General features: G+C 39.7%; 1 protein-coding gene across 3 annotated transcripts in view; it reads right to left on the reverse strand.

The window, feature by feature from the left end:
- Positions 1-14,342: 14,342 nt before the first annotated feature.
- LOC126188992 (tyrosine-protein kinase Abl) overlaps positions 14,343-20,610 on the reverse strand; it is a 469,368-nt gene continuing 463,100 nt past the window's right edge. For all 3 annotated transcript variants that reach the window (XM_049930790.1, XM_049930788.1, XM_049930789.1), the window contains exon 15: positions 14,343-19,220. In XM_049930790.1, the coding sequence (XP_049786747.1) occupies positions 16,479-19,220 (2,742 nt within the window). In that variant the 3' untranslated portion in view covers positions 14,343-16,478. The remainder of the gene's footprint in view (positions 19,221-20,610) is intronic.

The raw sequence follows: 20,610 nt of genomic DNA on the forward strand, positions 1-20,610 counted from the left end.
ATAGCACTTGTTAATGTTGAGGTTCAAGTTCTTCACAAAAAATTCCAAGAAATGTGTTAAAATTGGAAAGTAATGTGGTCAGAGTCAGCTATTGCAGTGTAAACATCACAAGGCAGAGCTCTCATGTAGGGCTCCATCATTACATGTAGTAAAACAGCCCTACTCACAATGATAAACAGCCTTCTTCAAGGGAAAAAGGAAACTACTTTATTAACTTTCTTAGAATTGGAAAAAAAAATGTATGACCTGTCTTTGTCATGAAGTGCCTGAATGCTTCTAGAAGTAAACCACCTGCTACTGGAAAAATATATATAAATACTACTTGAAACTGTAACTAGGTGGAATACACATTAAACAAACTGAACAGTTTATTCATAATGATCTATGAAATATCACCCAGAAAATAAATACTTCCCTTAACAAACATAGTTTCACATTTTACTCCAATATGTGCTCAAATTGTTTACCTTTGACTGCAACGCACATTCACAGTCATTGTTTGAGAGATAGATGAAAGTACATTGTACAGTATGCTATTGCTTACTGTGGTGATTCAGTGGCGCTTATCATCTGGTGCAGTTGGGGCATCATGATGGGCTGCATCTTTCAGTGCTCCACATAGAAAGAAATCATTCCATTCTATCCATCGATCAGCAAACTTTTCATTCAGTATCCACATTGCAATACAGGAAGAGTGAGCTGGGCAGCCATCATGTTGGAACCACACATTTAGTCACTTATACAGTGGTACCTTTTCTAGAAGAAAAGATACAATGTTCATAAGAAAGTGTGCACATGTATTTCTGTTTAACATATGTGGGATGAAGTAAGGTCCCCCAGTGGAATTCTCTGTGATACCGCACCACAAGTTTATGCTTCACAGCCGTTGTTGTACCTGACAAGGCCATCTAGTGCATGTTATATAAATACTCCAGTTTGTAAATGTTGCTTTGTCTGAATAAATGTAGCATTGTATCCCAAGTGACATGGAACAAAACAATAAAATTCTACATGTGGTTTTCATGAGCAATAAAAATGGCGGAAATGATGTTTATGTTGATCTCTGTTCCAGGATTTCTGATTAAGTTCCAGAACTCTCGGAAATGAGGTGATGCAAAACTTTTTTTGATGTGTGTGTCTCACTGCAGTACCATGTAAAAATGTCCCCTGTGTATTTGGTGCTATGTTCCTACTATTTTTACCTATAGTTTTCTTACATCTATTGTAATTTATATAAGTATTATTGCTTTCTTTGCTCTACCTCTTCAAATATAACAAAGACTATAAATGTGATGAGACAGATTATAAATAAACAAACAAACATCATTTGAGATAGTTTTGCTAAATACAATTTTGTATTTCATCTTTTCTGGCTCAATGACAAAGTGGTTTCAAAGTTCCCATACTCTTTAGTTTTATTTACACTTCTGCATCTACACGATTACTCTTCAAGTCACACCATATTCACCTGAAAATAAGCTGCACTTTTTATCCAAATTTCGCCATCAAAAAGTTAGGGTGTCTTACATCCGCTACCTTGTCTTTTTACAAACACTTGCTGTACAAAAATTAACCTCATTTGTTACAATGCATGTAGTGCCTTTAGCCGAAACTGGCAACAAAGCATTTTGTTATGTAACAGTGCAAACTTTTACCGGTGTTCTATTGATGTTAACATTGTGTACATCTATCAGTATTGTTTTGTTAGCTAATAATTCAGTTTCAGTTGGATACTGGTAAGAAGGCCTGATTTATGATGATACGAATGACCTCCTTCTTCCATTGGCAGTACATACTCAATAATTTTCTGCCATTCTTCTCTGGACTTCACCATGGACCTCCAGTAATGGCAACCGAATCTGGCAGCGTCCTCTCCAACCTCGTCTCTCCATCTCAACCTAGGTCATCCTCTTGCTCTTCTTCCTCCAGGTTCACTGCAGCGGGCTTTCCTTACGGGATCTGTCTCATCGAGTCACATTACATGTCCAGCCCATCTCAGTCTACACAGCTTTATGAACTTTACCACATCTTCCTCCTCATAGCAGTCATAAAGTTCGAAAATACTTCTCAATACACTCCTTTCATGTGATCTCAGTTTATTTTCACCCTGCTTCATAATTGTTCATGTTTCTGAGCCATAAGTATGTAGTGGGCATATCAGTGTTTTGTAAAGTCGTCACTTATGGCTCAAAAATAGTTCAAATGGCTCTGAGCACTATGGGACTTAACTTCTGAGGTCATCAGTCCCCTAGAACTTAGAACTACTCAAACCTAAGGACATCACAAACATCCATGCCAGAGGAAAGATTCGAACCTGCAACCGTGGCGGTCGCACAGTTCCAGACTGTAGCGCCTAGAACCGCTCGGCCACCCCAGCCGGCGCACTTAGTCCCTTGAGATATAAGCTTGGATTGAAAATGTCATAACATTCCAAAGTAGCATCGGTTGGAAGCAATAATTTCAGTAAAGGTGGCGCCGTTGGCTTCTATCTTTGAGTCCAGATAGGTGAAACATTCCACTAGCTCAATTGACCATTATACATATACTTCGTCTTTCCTTCATTAATTCTCAGACCCATCTTCTCTGTACTCAGTTTTAGACCTGAAAATGCACTCTGTAGATCTGCTCATTAAATCCAAGTCATCTGCATATCCCAGCATATCGTACAGACTTATAGTAGATAGTTCCTCCTATCTCAGTACCCGGTCCACGTACACTTTTTCAAGCGCCAAGTTGAAAAGTAGCCAGGAAAGCCCATCTCCTTGCCTTAGCCCAGTTCGAGTGGGAAACTGAGGTGATGGGCTTGACTGCACTCACACAGTACACTGGGGATACTTTTGGGTGACCTCTATTAAATGCACCAATTTTCCAGGCACTCGAAATTCCCGCATTGCCTCAAAAAGTTTGGCCCGGTTTATTGTGTCATATGCAGATTTAAAGTAAATGAAAAGATCATGCATACCAACATTGAATTTATTGGTCTTTTCTACTATTTGCCCTAGAGTAAATATCTGATTTACAGTTGACTTTCCTGGTCTGAGCCCGCATTGATAGCTTCCTATAATACCTTCTGCTATAGGTGAAAGCCTACTAAACTGGATATTTGATAGTACTTTATATATAATATTTAAAATTGTTATGCCTCTGCAGTTGCTGCATTCAAATAGATCTCCTTTCTTATGCACCAGACACAACATCCCAACATTGGCTATGTATGTAAAAAACAGTATTCCATTTGAGTCCATGGACATATCAAGACACTGCACTGAACAGATATTTGAATGTTGTGCAGGGGCAGTCAAATTTTGCTTCATGGCCCTCATTATCATCAGAGTCCATCATCAAGGGGTTCAAGAAATTGTGCATATTGAATGTGCTGGATGGCAGTGAGGATGATGTACTGTGGAATGAGAATGAAGAAAATGGTAGTAGTGAGAGTAATGAAGTGGCTACTGGTACTGTTACTGATGAGAGTAAATAAGGCAAAATATGTCACCAACATGTTGTATTGTATCAAATGTTAAAACAAATGTTTGCAGTACCTACCTAAGTCTTACATGTAAGTAAAAATAAATTTTTGGTAATTTTTCTCCTTTCAGTAAGTGCTTGCAGGGCTTATTTTCAGGTATTTATTTTTCCCTCAAAATTTAGGGGTGTGGCTTATATACAGTGAGTGGTGCCTTATTTTTTGAGCCAATGTGGTATGTGTTTGGTGGAGTGTTCATATGACCACTTTCAGACTATTTCTTGTCTGTTCTGCTCTTGATACCAAGTGGGAAAATTAATCACTGAAATCTTTCCATGCTAGATTTAATTTTTCTTATTTTATTATGCTGATCATTGCTCCCTATGTAGGTGGAAGTCTACAAAATATTTTCACATTCAGTGGAAAAAGCATGTTACCAAAATTTTGTGATAAGTTTTTGCCTTTGATTTAATGATTTTCACCCCAAATCACTTATTATATCCTTGATGCTCTCTTCCCTGTTTCATGATAATGCAAAATCAGCTGTCCTTCTCAGCATTTTTTCAATGGCTCCAGTCAACCCTATCTGGTTAGAACAATGGATCGATATTCCAGAAGACAACAGGCAAGGGTAAAGTAAGCAGTCTCTTCATTGTACCTTCTAAGTGTTCTGGCAATAAAATGCAATATTCGGTTCACCTTTCCCACAACATTTTCAGTGTGATGCTTTCAATTTAAGTTGTTTGTAATTTCAATCCTTAGGTATTTAGTAGAATCATCAATTTTTCAGTTTTTAGTATGTAATCATTTGAGGACCTCTCACTTCTTATTGTTTATGGTCGAATACACCTTTTTGCACCATGTAGATAACTTGTGTAAATCATCTTGCTATTTGTTTTATCTCCTGAAGGCTTAATGAGACAGTAAATGACAGCACCGCCTGCAAAAAATTTAGAGGGCTGCACATCTCCTAAATAGTGCATACACACTGAAGAGCCAAAAAACTGGTACACCTGCCTAATATTGTGTAGGGCCCCCGCAAGCATGCAGAAGTGCCACAATATGATGTGGCATGGATTTGACTAATGTCTGAAGTAGTGCTGGAGGGAACTGACACCACGAATTCTGCCGGGCTGTCCATAAATCTGTAAGAGGCATCCCAGATACGCTCAATAATGTTCATTTATGAAGAGTCCGGTGGCCAGCGGAAGTTTCTAAACTCAGAAGAGTGTTCATAGAGCCACTATGTGTTCATGGAGCCACTCTGTAGCAATTCTGGATGTGTGAGGTGTTGCACTGTCCTGCTGGAATTGCCCAAGTCTGTCAGAATGCACAATGGACATGAATGGACGCAGGTGATCAGACAGGGTGCTTGTGAATGTGTCATCTGTCAGAATCGTATCTAGACATATCAGGGGTCCCATATCACTCCAACTGCACATGCCCCACACCATTACAGAGCCTCCACCATCTTGAACAGTCCCCTGCTGACATGCAGGGTCCATGTATTCATGAGGATGTCTCCATATCCATTCACATCCATCCACTCAATACAATTTGAAACGAGACTCGTCTGACCAGGAAACTTATTTCCACTCAACAACAGTGCAATATCTGTGTTGACAAGCCAAGGCGAGGTGTAAAGCTTTGTCTTGTACAGTCATCAACGGTACACGAGTGGGCTTTCAACTCTGAAAGCCCGTATCAATGATGTTTTGTTGAATGGTTCACACGCTGACTCTTGGTGATGGCCCAGCATTGAAATCTGCAGCAATTTGCAGAAGGGTTGCAGTTCCATCACGTTCCACGATTCTCTTGCAGGAGTCATTGGTCCCGTTCTTGCAGGATCTCTTTCCAGCCGCAGTGATGTCAGAGATTTGATGTTTTACCGCATTCCTGATATTTTCGGTACACTCGTGAAACGGTCATATGGGAAAATTCCCAAATCAACACTACCTCAGAGATGTTGTGTCCCATCGCTCATGTGCCGACTATACCACCACGTTCAAACTCACTTAAATCTTGATAACCTGCCATTGTAGCAGCAGTAACTGATCTGACAACTGCGACAGACACTTGTCTTATATAGGTACTGCCGACTGCAGCACCATATTCTGCCTCTTTACATCTCTCTGTATCTGAATATGCATTTCTATACCAGTTTCTTTGGCACTTCAGTGTACATCAACAACAGCACAGGGTCTACGACATTTCCTTGGAGAACCCAAGATATCACTTTGCTCCCTCTAGATGACTTTCCATCAATTACTATGAACTGTGACCTGTTGAAAAGCAGTCTCAAACATTGTAACTTAAGCTCAGGTCAAACTTTTGATACACTTTCTAACATTTGCAGCTAGAAGTAGTGAAATGCAGCTTAGCAACTTATATTTCTTTGGAATGTAGTTGTGAAAAAGTCAGGTGCACATTTATATACAGTGGTGTAGTAAAAGTACACTTAGAACTCACTAAAATCATTTGTAACTTCAGTGCATCATTCTAAGAACAAATTGAATTGCTAATTACTAAAGGGGGATAACTTCTCAAAAACTGGAAATGCAGGTTTTGCCAGTTTCAGTTTCTTGAGACATAGATCCATCGATTGAGACTAAAGAGGGATGCCACTGCTGTCTTGCTGTGTGCGGAGAGTAGATTGAACTCATCTGTTCTCTATCATCATGTGTCTTTTATCAACTTTGACCATCATTACAATATGTTGAAGTAAATACTATTAGCCATACATTTGCTCATCTAATTAGACTGTTGCATCATGTAGTTAATTCATCTGTGCATAAAACCTTCCTCCCTTCTACGGATCAATGACAGAGTTGTATGTACAAGTTGCGTATTCACATGTCATCAATGTGTTCTCAGCAACAGCATGGGCTATTGACAAGAATGTCTTGACAGTTGGTTCATACAATACACATTGCAGTTTGGCCACCCTTTCAATTAATTTATTAGACCTACAATTCTAACATTCCTGATATGAATATCATCACAAACAGTAGACAAGGGCCATATGCACTATTATCTCTCGTACAGTCTCACTGACAATGCTTGAAGCTCAGAGGCGGTCCGCTGGATTTGTTATCAATAGGTTTGATCAACACAGGAGTATTACATGGATGCTTCATTAACTTGAGTGGGAACCCTTCAAGGGAAAACCACTTCCTTTTCACGGGAAACTACTGAGATAATTTAGAGAACCACCATTTGAATCTGACTAAGGTAACAAAATTAGGCCACTAACGGAGGCATATAGCCAGTCATTTTCCCCTCACTGTTAATTGCAAGTAGAAGAGAAAAGGAATTGAATAGTAGTGGTACCAGGTACCCTCGCCATGTGCTGTAAGCTGGCTTAAGGAATATGTACATGTAGAATTGTACAATCATAAAATCACACTCCCATTCGAATTTACTCAATTCTCTATGGTGATTTAATCTGACAGAAATATGTCCACAATTCAGATTTACTGTGCCTGACTCTATATAAACAGTTATGCCAAGCCTAACTTGTAAGTGCAGTCAATGCAGTCTGGACACTTGACGATACAGTGTAGACTTGTTAAGTCTAACAGCTAAATACACTAAGGTGACTAAAGTCATGGGATACCTCCTAATATTGTGTTGGACCTTTTTTTATCCAGTGTAGTGGAGCAACTCAATGTTTCATGGACTCAACAAGTTGTTGGAAGTCCCCTTCAGAAATATTGAGTCATACTGCCTCTACAGCAGTCTGTAAGTGCGAAATTGTTACTGGTGAAGGATTTTGTGCATGAACTCTCCATTGAGTCCCATAAATGTTCAATGAGGTGCACATCGGGAAATCTGGGTGGCCAAATCATTCACTTGAATTGTCAATAACGTTCTTCAAACCAGTCATGAAAAATTGTGGCCTGGTGACATGGCACATTTTCGTCCATAACAATTCCATTGTTGTTTGGGAATATGAAGTCCACGAATTGCTGAAAATGGTCTACAAGTAGCCAGACATAACCATTTCCAGTCAATGATAGGTTCAGCTGGCTAAAGGAATCAGTCCATTCCATAAAACACAGCACACAGCATTATGGAGCAACCACCAAAGCCTTGTTGACAACTTGGGTGCATGGCTTTGTGGGGTCTGTGTCCAACTCGAACCCTATCACCAGCTCTTATCAACTGAAATCAGGACTCATCTGACCAGCGCACAGTTTTCCAGTCATCTAGGGTCTAAGCAATATGAGCACAAGCCCAGGAGAGGCACTGCAGGCAATGTCATGCTGTTAGCAAAGGCAGTCATGTCAGTTGTCTGCTGCCTTAGCCCATCAGTGCCAAATTTTGTCGTACTGTCGTAAATGATACATTTGTCAAACATCCTATATTGATTTGTGTGGTTAGTTTATGGAGTGTTGCTTGTCTTTCAGGACTGACAGCTCTACACAAGTTATTAAATGAAAGCTGCCAACCACTGTGTTGCCCAGGGTGAGAGATAATGCCTGAAATTTGTTCTTCCCAGCACTCTCTTGATACTGTGGATCTCTGAATACTGAATCCCGAATGATTTCCAAAGTGAAATGTCCCACACGTCTAGCTCCAACTACCAATCCACGTTCAAAGTCTGTTAATTCCCATCATGAGGTCATAATCACACTGGAAACATTTTCACACGAATCATGTTAGTGCAAATGACAGCTCTGTCGATGCACTGCTCTTACTTTGTGTATATTTGCATATGTGCCTATCACTATACCATGACTTTTGTCACCCCAGTGTAATTATCAGAATAATACATGAAACTTGTGTTATAGAATGTCTCTTCAAACCACCATTCATTAAATTTCCCTGTCAAACAACAAGAAACATTGCTCAATACTAGCCATAATAAATTATGAGGTTGAAAGTCTTTATAGGGAAAAAAGAACAAACTCACTGCAACATTTATGATTTCAAGTGGAGTATGAGGTGTTTCAGGAATTTATTCCCACTGTTAAGTGCCAAGGATCTGCATCTGTATGTATTAGCATCTGGGTACGAGTTCTGCATTTGGAAGTAGTAGTCAATCACATCGTCTTGTGCATCTGCCACTGCAGTATCAGGTAGTCATGTGATTGTCCATCACTGATGAACATCGTAGCATTGATGTGGTGTACCAGTCGGTTGTGTGGAACCAGTGTATTAAGTCAATGTAGATATGTGACAAAATAACAGAAACGAGCTATAATGTTTGGATGTGTCCAAGACCACACCATGAATGAAGTTGTCCAATTTGTTGGTTATCAGTGTGGACTGCCCATATAAAAGAATTCTAACCGACAAGGCCTGGACATGAGTGTCACCCCCTGCCGATAGCAATAGGTTTCAAATACAATAGTAATTGCTGCTGTCAGTGAATGCCGGTACATCTCAACCACTTCCTGAGCAAACACAAACATGACAACTGCATGAAAGGGACATTTTTGAGTCAGGTACCTCGCTAAAGGCCATTGCTCACAGCAGCACAATAAAAGCTGCATGTCTTCAGTGGACTAAACAAAACAGAAACTGGACAGTAACTGATTGGAGGCATGTAATGTGGTCCAACAAGTCACGATTTTTCCTCCTTTCAAATGATGCAAGGCGCTGAGTGCACTGGTAGTCCAATGTGGAGTTGTAGCATGTGGAAGGTGTACTTTCGGCTGGAGAGTGTTCCGAGATGTTTAGGGTATGTTTTCCATTCCATGACTTGAGGCTACTCATTTTGGAACCAGGAACATGAACCACCAGGATGTTTATTTCAACATTCTCTGTGACGCAGTGTTGCCCTTTCTTTTACATTTTGATGATGGCTATACTGTGGACACACTTACTGCCCAAGATGAGGACAGCTGTGTTCACTGTGTTACACACACAGTTCCTAGTTTGATGAGCACTCTGGCACTATACTGCACGTCAGTGGGCCCACTGAATTACACAGTCTTAATCTCATAGAGTATGTCTGGTATTATTTGGAGCAGCAAATGAAATGCAGCATTCAACATTCCTACAGTCTGACAGCTCTATGGAATTCAATAACAAAAGAGTGGTTTCAACTATATGCAGAATTTCTGAAGACACTCTTCCTCATCAAATGAGACTATTATTGAGGATAGTGGTTTTGTTACATGGTATTAGTATACGTCTCCTGGGCTGATAAATTTTTATTCCGGTATGGTTATAAATCCTACAGCACTTCCCAGTGGGGGAAAATTCCTGAAGTATACTATCTGATCAAAAGTATCTGGACACATTTCAGTGGACATTAATATGAGGTGAGTGCATCCTTTCCCTTTATGATGACAAACTTTGCTGTGCATACTTTCAATGAGGTGTCTGTGCGTGGAGGCATGGCAGCCCGTTCCTGAAGATCTACATTCTAACTCACCCCAAGGGTTAGGTTGGAGTAAGAGCAGGTCAGTCCATTTCCAGAACACTATTTTCCACAAACTATTGCCTCACAGACGCTGCTTTGACAAGGCACATACACAAACACTCATCACGGAACTGCTCCTCTACTGTACACAGAATTCAGTGTTGTAAAATTTGTTCATATCCTCCTGTATTAAGTGTTTTATTAAGCACAATAAGGGGATCACACCCTAGCCGTGACACAAGCACACACTGTTAACACCACTTCCTCTATACTTCACTGTTGGCACTACACAGAACGGCATGTGATACTCTCCAGGCATGTGGCGAACCCGAAACCTTACACTGGAATGCTACATGATTCATCACTCCAAATCACTCATTTCCAGTCATCCTATGTGTAGTGCCAACACTCTTTACACCACCTTGAGCACAATGTAGCACTGAATATAGAAATATGCGACTTACTAAGTGCTGCTCGACCATTGTTCCCCATTCTTCTTAACTTCTAATGCGCAGTCATTATGCTAAATGGACTGACAGTAACACCGATGGGAACACAAGAGTGATTCCTTCTGCTGATTTAATGCTACTTCTTTACAACCACCCTCCACTGTGCTGGATGTTCCTTGTCTGTCAGTACATGAGGTCTGTCTGGTCTTGGTTTAGCTGTGGTTTTTCCTTCTCTTTGCCACTTACTGAAATCTGATGAATTTGTTACTCAAGAGACACCCAATGACTACCGTATTTACTCGAATCTAAGCTGCACTTTTTTTCCGGTTTTCGTAATCCAAAAAACCGCCTGCGGCTTAGAATCTAGTGCAAAGCAAGCGGAAGTTATGAAAAATGTTCGTACGTGCCGCCACAACTAACTTCTGCCATCGAATATATGTAGCGCTACACAGGCATGCTTTGTAGGCACAAAGATAAATACTGGCGCCAAAACCTCTGCGTCAGTAAATAAATTTTTTTTAAAAACGTGGGAGACGAGCTTTTTTTCTCCGCTGCGAGTTTCGACCACTGCATTTTCATTTTCATACATTATCCAACGAAGTAAATACAAATTCCGTATTGTTCATCTTCGAATGTAGCACAATTTCAGTGTACTACGAAAATCTGACTGGCAAGACTGTTTGGGATGTTTGTCAATATGGCCAACTCTACATTCTGAATTTTTTCCTATCTGTGAGAAGAGATGGTTGCTAATAGGAACCTGATGAAATTTGAATCACATACAGTATTCTCTTCACCATAAGAATAATACGAATATAAACATTTTGCCATGTATTCTTTCGTGTTTGCTGCTATCTCATTTAAATCCTGTCTGCCTAATAAACTACGAAACTAGAGTGAGACAACAGCAAACGCGGAAGAATATACGTATCGTGTCATGTTTATATTCGTATTATTCTTATGCCTAATAGTGATGCTGTCAGAAATGAAGCACGGCAAGTGACTAGATTTTTAAATCTAAGATGACTCTAATTTCTGTGCAGAATTTGATGTAATAAAGAAGCGGCCGCAAAGATTTTCAAATGGAGAAAAATTTTCACCTAACTCTCGTTCAGAACATGTTCTATCATATGCAGTCTATTATTTGATATTGTACACGGCGGTAGCGTGCACAAAAGCAAGCCATACCGCGAGCCGCGACAGGCCGTAAACATGCACTATCAGAATGCAACAAACAATGCATGACACAGTGCAGTAATGCATTTTCAGCTTAAGAGTGATGCAAACACCTATAACAAAGAAAACTGCATTTATCAGATCAAAGCAAAATAAGCAATCGATTCAAACCAGACGAAGCAAGTGAAAAAGGAAGGGTATCCGTATAAATACGGACGGAGCGCCTGACGCATAGCAATGGCTATGTGGTAAAGCTTAACTGCTAAGCTTACGACTCGAACCCAACTACTGTAGCTGTATCGTCATTCATTCGACCTAAATTGTGTCTCATATTACAATGTACCAACTTTGTTTCGATTTGGAGGGGCCTAAAACTTTTCTCTCCCCTTGAATTTCGAGTCTCAAATTTCAGGTGCGGCTTAGATTCGGGAAATTTTTTTTTCCTTTATTTCGAGTCTCATTTTTCAGGTGCGGCTTAGATTCGAGTAAATACGGTAGTCCATATGTGAAGTCACTGAGCTCTCCTAACCGACCCAGTCTGCTGTTACTGCTTCTCTACGGACTACACAATATTACCTGCCTCCTTTTATACTGTCGGATCTACCACTTGTGGTCAATTCCTCATTACATAGAGATGTCTGCATACTTCTGATCAAATAGTGTAAGTCATTTCCTCATGAAAAAAGGATTTTTAAATCTACAAAAATTGTTTTGTTGTTGCTAATCACTACCAGCATCTCCTTCATAAGGTATTTATGACATAACACTGCCATATGAATCAGTAGATAAGTATTCAAGTTTGAATTCCACAGACTCCTAACATAACTTTAATCGTTGGAAATGTACTTTGTACATGTGAAAATATCAAGCAGCTATAATCCTCGAGTCTGTCTTCAGATGACTATTTTATTAGATAATCTAATACACTATATACTTTCAAATGGTTCAACTATCATTCTTTGCATGCTGGTTCAGTTAATATTGGCAGGAAATGGGAAGGGAGGAGATGAAAAGGCGACAAAGGATGTTCACGTAGACTATAAAATTTTAAGCCATGTAATTTACAAAGTTTTTAAGGATCATATTCAGAAAAGATTATGGAAGCAAATATATGAAATAAATTCCAAATTAGCCTCCTTGTATGGATGAATACAAAATTTATTTCTGTTCCTTCACCTGCCGATAAAAAGGTACACACCTGGCTGAAAATGACTTACAATTCTGTAGCACCCTCCGTTGGTATTTCTGGAATTCAGTATGGTGTTGGCCCACCCTTAGCCTTGATGACAGCTTCCACTCTCGCAGGCATACGTTCAATCAGGTGCTGGAACGTTTCTTGGGGAATGGCAGCCCATTCTTCACGGAGTGCTGCACTGAGTATAGCTATTGATGTTGGTTGGTGAGATCTGGCACAAAGTTGACATTCCAGAACATCCCAAAGGTGTTGCATAGGATTCAGGTCAGGATTCTGTGCAGGTCAGTCCATTACAGGGATGTTATTGTCATGTAATCACTCCACCACAGGCCACGCATTATGAACAGGTGCTCGATTGCGTTGAAAGATGCGATCACCATCCCCAAGTTGCTCTTCAACAGTGGGAAGTAAAAAAATGCTTAAAACTTCAATGAAGGCCTGTGCTGTGATAGTGCCACGCAAAACAAGGGGTGCAAGCCCCCTCCATGAAAAACACGACCACACCATAACACCACTGCCTATGAATTTTACTGTGCAGTGATAGTGCCATGCAAAAGAACAAAGTGGTGCAAGCCCCCTCCATGAAAAACATGACCACACCATAACACCACCACCTCCGAATTTTACTGTTGGCACTACACATACCAGCAGCTGACGTTCACCAGGCATTCGTCATACCCACACCCTGCCATAGGATCGCCACATTGTGTACCGTAATTTGTCACTCCAAACAACATTTTTCCACTGTTCAACCGTCCAATGTTTACACTCCTTACACCAAGCGAGGCATTATTTGGCATTTACCAGCATAATGTGTGGCTTATAAGCAGCTGCTCGATCATGAAATCCTAGTTTTCTCACTTCCCACCTACCTGTTATAGCACTTGCAGTGGATCCTGACACAGTTTGGAATTCCTGTGTGACGATCTGGACAGGTCGTCTGCCTATCACCCATTACGACCTTCTTCAACTGTTGGCAGCCTCTCAGTCAACAGACGAGGTCGGCCTGTACGCTTTTGTGCTGTACGTGTCCCTTCATGTTTCCACTTCACTATCACATCAGGAACAATGAACCTAGGGATGTTTATTAGGAGTGTGGAAATCTCGCATACAGACGTATGATACAAGTGACACCCAATCACCTGACCACGTTTGAAGTCCGTGAGTTCAGTGGAGCACCGCATTCTGCTCTCTCACGCTGTCTAATGACTACTGAAGTTGCTGATATGGAGTATCTGGCAGCAAAATGCACCTAATATGAAAAACATTTCTTTTTGGGGGTGTCCGGTTACTTTTGATAGCATAGTGTAATTTTAACTATGAAGTTTCATTATGGGTGTTTCAATTAAAAAAAAAAAAAAAGAAAACTAAATAAATGGAGTTCTTTGTGTTTGTGAATAGAATGTGAAAAACGAGATCTGCATTTCTGTTCAGAACTGTGTATCCTGAATGAGAAATAAACTGAACTAGAGTATTTCAGCTGAGTAGCATTTACACTTCCCTTAACTGATCAAGTGCAGTTTAAAACAGTGCCATTCTAGTAAAACACTGGTGCAGAAATACACAGTGAAACCATAACACAATTGAGAACGTTATGTTAATTACAGACAAAATGACAAGCTTATGAACTGCAATTTATGGAAAGGAGTATTCATGAAGGGTACAAATGAATTTTGATTCTACTTCTTGTTTATATTTATAATCATTGTACAAACATCCATACAGCAATACACATTGACAAAGGAACACACTTTTACCTGTACAAAATGCATGCATCAACATACAAAGTAAGGAAACCATAATGAAGTAATCTGGCATTCGTACAGAGAAATATATATATAATATATATAATCTTCATATATAAAACAGAATTTCCTTGCGAAAATTACTTCACAGTTATAAAGTGTAAACATGAGAAATACAAAATCAAGACTATTTTTCCATCTTCATCCTTACGATCAGACATACAGAGTTCTCTCTCGAATCTCCAAAAAATTTTCAAATTCAAAATTTCATTCTAAAATATTGAGCCATGATACTGGTACTATACTAACAGTTACCTATGTGAAGTTTCACTGGTTTGAAATCTAGGAACAAAAAAATCTGTACCTAGAATATAATGCTAGTGTAAAAATAGTACATATATATAAAAAAAATCCACTGACAGGATTACAAGACAGCTGGTACAATTTGCACTAGTGCTGAAGTTAAATGAAAAATAAATAATATATAACATAAAGAACCAAATTAGCATCAACAGATCACAGAGTATTCAAGTAATCTCACAATGTTTTTTCTGATTTATTTTGCACAAACACACTTTCCAAAGTTGCTATTCACTGCCATATAAAAGTATCATACACAGTCTGTTTTAAATTAAGACAGTACACAATCGATTTTCTTTGCTTTGTTAATGAGCGCCAAGTGGGAAATGTTTTCATACAAAACCTATTTACATTACAAAAGAAATTTTAAAAAAGTATGCAAGAAATGGCATGAGCAAATACTAAACCTGCAATATTAGGCAGATTCTGAATTTTTCAGTACATGATTTCCAGTTCGTTGTTTTGAAAAACATTTTTGGCTCATTTAAACAAACTATGAATTCATTTAAAAAAAGGATGAATTAGTCACTACACAATAACAGTGGGAATATTTGTATGTGCACAGTAAGAAAAGTTATTTTTAAAATCTTTGGGTTTATAAAAACTCTTTGCAAGATGTTACATCCCAATTCTCAACTCTATTCAATTTAACTATACATTACATAGACTAGCATAAACAATGCAAATTATGCAAATAATCAGAAAATGTAAGCAGTAATTGTACTTAGCATAAAATAATAGTCCTTTAAGTTCAAATACTGCTTATTTCTGAATTCCATTCTTCAGTAACATTATAGGGGGGAAAGTTATCACTGCAGCCCCGGAAGAAAATACTCCTTGGAAACAAATAGCACATTATGGTCCCTGTCCTAATTTCTTGCTTGCATTTTTGTTAGACAAACAACACTCATTCAATACTGCATAAAATTATATTTGAGCACGTGCTATTCATATCTGTCAAGCATCTAATCCAATGTACAACGTTATCACAGGTAAAAGGGGGGAGGGGGAGCAAATACAACAGAACTCAAACCAAGATCAATTGCAGATATTTTTTGTTAATTTGCATTTGCCTAGAGCAGCTTCATAAATAACAGCTATTGTTTAATGGTATTCAGACTGAAGTTGTGCTCAAGCCTTCAAATTTAATACATGCAGTAAATTCCACACAATACAGTGAAGCATACACACAGCACACATACATACCTCTCTGGATGATGCATGCTGTAAAACAATGTATCAGCAAATACTGTATGAAAAATAGTCTATAGTTTCATATTTTTTTGGTAAAACCTGAATATATGACTCAAAAGTGGATATTTTTCTCAACACTTACCAGACTTCGGCTCTCAGCACAAACATTTTACCATCTTAACACATATTTCCTGCTTTAATAACCTTCTGATTACATTCCGCAACAGGAAACTATAACCTGCTCTTCACTTCTTACAATGGATATTCACGACTGAGGAAAAAACCACTGAGCCTCACACACATCACAGAAAATTCCACAAGTACAATAAGTACGCATAATGCCTAAAAAAAAGACACACACATTCACCTAGATGAACACGGATGACTCTATTTTATATCTCAGAAGAGATCAGATGAAGTGTGCTCATTCCTACACACACACGTGAAACACATCAATGATCTTCTACAGTAGGTGCAGTTACCATAAACTAAATCAGTCTTTATCATACATTTAATGGACCTATCTTTGCACAGCATTTATCACATCTTTCACAGTATTCTGTACTTCAGTGAAAAGCCGCGTATTATCAGCTGAGTTTCTAACACTGGCTGAGCGTAACTGTTGAGCCTGAGTTTCCAGTCTAGTAAGTAATTCACGGAAATGAAACCGTGTGTGAGGTGGTACCCTATCAGCATAACCTACACATGAAGAATGGAACAAACCAACTTTGTCTGACAGTTGCAGCCAGCTGCCTGTCGATACATTTGGAGATGACCTTAACACAGATAAACTCGTTTCTAAGGCTTGTGAAATCTCGAGAACACTTTCCCGCTCGTCTTTAGCGTCCTTTTCACTTTCCACTTTCCCACATGTCTCTTCTTCTGTTTTGCTATCACTACTACTGCTTTTTGGTATGACAGAAGGTTTTGACATAGAAGGTGTTGCATAAATAGCTGCTGAGCTTGTAGGAAGTTTGGAAGAAAATATAACCGGCTTGGCAGCTTTTACTAATGGTTTAGTAGGAACTGCAGGTTTTTCGTCACTTGTTGTAGGGGGCCACACTCTTCTTTCACCTACAGATACCTTGTTAATCCTGCTTGGTGCATCCTCTGGAGAACTATGATCTTTGTTATTTTCTTCACTCCTAGACCTATCATCATCATCACACGGTGTGTCACGACACGTTCGAGAAGGAACTTCAGGCTTGACTGCTGTCTTCAATGTTAATTTTGGACTCACTTGGCCAGGGGCACACTCGGATGTTGATTCTTTATTTTCCCACAGTTTTTTTAAACTACTTATGCTACCTGTACTACGTCGTTTGTCCTCTGTTTCGTCTACTTTCAATGATCCTCCATCTAGACTATGGGCACTCACTGTACTGTCCCTCTTTTTTGCGTCATCCTCATGATAGTCACCATCTAAATGCACACTATTTCGACGCTTCTCGTCCTCTTGTCCATGCTCCTCTTCTGCTTTTTCATTTTCTGATTTCTTTGAGACCTTTTCAGATAATTTATCTCCAGTGTTATCTACCTTACGTAAACGAGATTTAAAGTCTATGATGGAAACAGAATGGTCCTCATTCTCCTCCTTTGCACCCACTCTCTTAGGAGCAGCTTCAATTTTCTTCAGCTGAGCTTTAAACCCTCCTAAGTTACTACCTACTGGTTCCTGGTTAGAGATCGTCTGCTGATCATACAATTTTGAACTGTCTGATCCTCGACTGAACTTACGCAGATTCGATTTTATATCAACTGGAGAACCAGATGCTTTTCCTCCTAAATCAGGAGAAGTTTTATTAAAGCTAATATCAGAAGCTGATTCTTGTCGGCTGTTTTCTTGCAGCAGAGTTTCATTAAGTTCTGAAACCATTTGTGCTGATGGGTCAATTAATGCAGACGGTTGATCACCATGTGGAGATTCTTTTGACCCATTCCGTCCAAAGCCTCTATCAGCTCTCTCTTTAATCTCTGCCATCAATTTAAGTTCCAACAGGTCTTTCACATCTGATGGTACACTTTTTGCAGATTTGCTACAAGAAGGTCTCCTCTCTGTTTCATCATTCTCATTTGGGGAGCACATTTCTTCGTCTGGATGATGGCAATCAGGTTCACTGAAGTTAGGAAAATCCTTATTCTGGGTTGGGGAGGAACAAGTTTCAGAAGGAAGTGCTGGAGGTGAATACAGTGCAGGTGCATCACTACCAGGGGAGAGAGGACTTTTTGTTTCAAGACTTGGAGATGTTAAACTTCTGCTGGATCTCGGTGGACTTGGAGGGCGATCACGAGGCCGTCCTTTCGAACTTCGGCGACCACTCTGTGTCAACTGACAGGAATCTTCCCTTTCTCTTCCTGACTTAACACTGCTGCAGGAGTCAGTAGATGGTTCACGGTGCCTCAGGCTCACACCAAATCTAGAACTTGCCTCCTCTACAGATGGTTCAGTGTTTCGAACATCACTGGTTTGCGTGGTATGAGGGCTATCCCGCTCTTGGTCACTATGATCCAGAGGAAAAATGGGTTCTACAACTGGATAGTTCCGTTCAGCCTCATTTGATGAGGCCCAATGAGGAGAAGGTTGATCTAAACTGGAACTGTGACCTAACTTCCGCAAACTACGAGGTGAAGAAAGTCCTGATGGCTTGCCAGAAGCAGCACCAGAGCGGAGTCGTCGTCTTTCTGGGCTGGGGGAAGCAGCAGTCAAAGGTGGAGGTGGTTCTGGGGTCATTGGGGTTTCACTAACACAGTCAAACTCTTCTGGGGGAGGGGGTAGATCTGAAGGTGGTGGTGGAAACTCCAAATCAGCCAATGAAGGCTGAAGTACTCTTGAAGGACTGCCCCCACGGAAAGTTGAGGTATTTGGTGCACGGAATGTACGCATCTCCGGCCCATGATTACGAGTATTTCCAGCTGTGCGAGGTCGTTGTAATTTGCTTGCAGTTGGTGAAGAAGGTGGATGGTGATGCTGATGGAAGCCTCCAACAGTTCCTCCAGACGAGTTGCTACGTATCATCTGAGGCTGGGTACGTATGTTAGTTCTTGGTGACACTGAACGATGAGGAGTAGGAAGATCATTCATAGACTGCTGCTCTACCATTTCTTCTCCTTGGTCCATTTCATCAGCATCTGTTCCTCCTGCTAGACCACTCTGCCGCAATGACTCCAGGTATGCTCCAATGCGGGCTCCTTTGGGTAGTGTGCCATATCGATTTATGGCTCGTGTTACATTTTTCACCTCAAGAGCTACAACTTGCACGACCTGAAAAAGGAAAGTTTTTGAAACACAACTCTCAATGCATTAAGCAAATATTGCATATTATTTGTACCATAAAGCTAACCACTTAAATAATTCTTCTAGATCCTTTCATGAAACTTATAAATAAATTTAAAAACACTCCAGGTTCTCTGCCTGACATTTTCGGTGTTGCTCTTTCTGAACTGATCTGCCAAGTGTGTAAATAGATTTAATATGAGAGTTACACAGTTTTACTGCAGCAATAATTATAGTGGTTTTAATATAGATTACCTCATCGCAAATGCATATACAGCCATTCTTTACCTGACTATCTAAAAGCCATGAAGAGACTAAGTCTATTTACACTAACTGGCAAAAAATCTTGTATTCCCTATGTCATTTTGTCCAAGGACCCATAACAAACATGAGAGATTTTCTTTTGCTATTATTATAATGTTTAACTTTAAGGGCAGGTTCTGATAAACAGAACAATAACTTCTGGTACAGAGTATGCAGAACGAGTTCTGGTAGAGAGTATGCAGAATGAGTTCTGATACATAGAAGGCTAAATCTGCTACCATCCTTTCTCGAAAATGGTGAACAGTTTGTGTCAACCCGTAGATATGCACGTGATTCAACCGAAAGCTTTGAGTATATTAGCCCAGAAACTCCAGCATACTTTCTTCAAACTATGATGCTCTTGATTTGTGCAGAGGACTACCATGGCATTGAAATAAAAGGTTCCCTTCAAAATGTTTCCACAGTGTTTTAATTTTGACATCAACAATAATTATTGTTCACATTATGTTTGAAAGTGGTCCAATTCTGAGCTATTCTGTGCATCCATTTCAACAATCAAACAGCACCAAATAAGTTTGTCTTCTTCAGGCATCTTACCAAGGATAGACATCAGCAACTGCTCCTAACTGCACTGTAGCCAACTTCAGAAATAACATAATTTCAGTCACCACTGTCTGCATCAATATCATAACAGCCACACAGAGCATTTGCACTGACATTCAACATTGTCTCTACTTCATAAAAGATTTTTAATTCCTCCACAGGCCAATGGCGGTTTTATTCAATATGCTCTGAACGAAATCTTACATTGTAGTTAGTGACTTTTTGTGGGAGCCAGACCATAACAACTGAGTCATTCCATCTTCTCTAAAGTGATCCTTGTATCACTGATTGATCTATCTCTTTGTAACAGACATACTCTGCAACAGCCAACAAACACATCTGATGACTTTTTTGTGCAGTATGAAGTAGAGTTTAGGGTCCATATTAGGTCATTTCTTAGATGTACAAGACCAATAATTTGCAGGGCATGTTAGTAACATTTCCACTTCACACTACCATTGTTGAAAATCGTTGTGTGTACATTTATCTCCCAAGGAATGCCTATTGTTTT

The sequence above is a fragment of the Schistocerca cancellata genome, chromosome 5 (genome assembly GCF_023864275.1).
Source record: "Schistocerca cancellata isolate TAMUIC-IGC-003103 chromosome 5, iqSchCanc2.1, whole genome shotgun sequence".
Taxonomy (NCBI): Eukaryota; Metazoa; Arthropoda; class Insecta; order Orthoptera; family Acrididae; genus Schistocerca; species Schistocerca cancellata.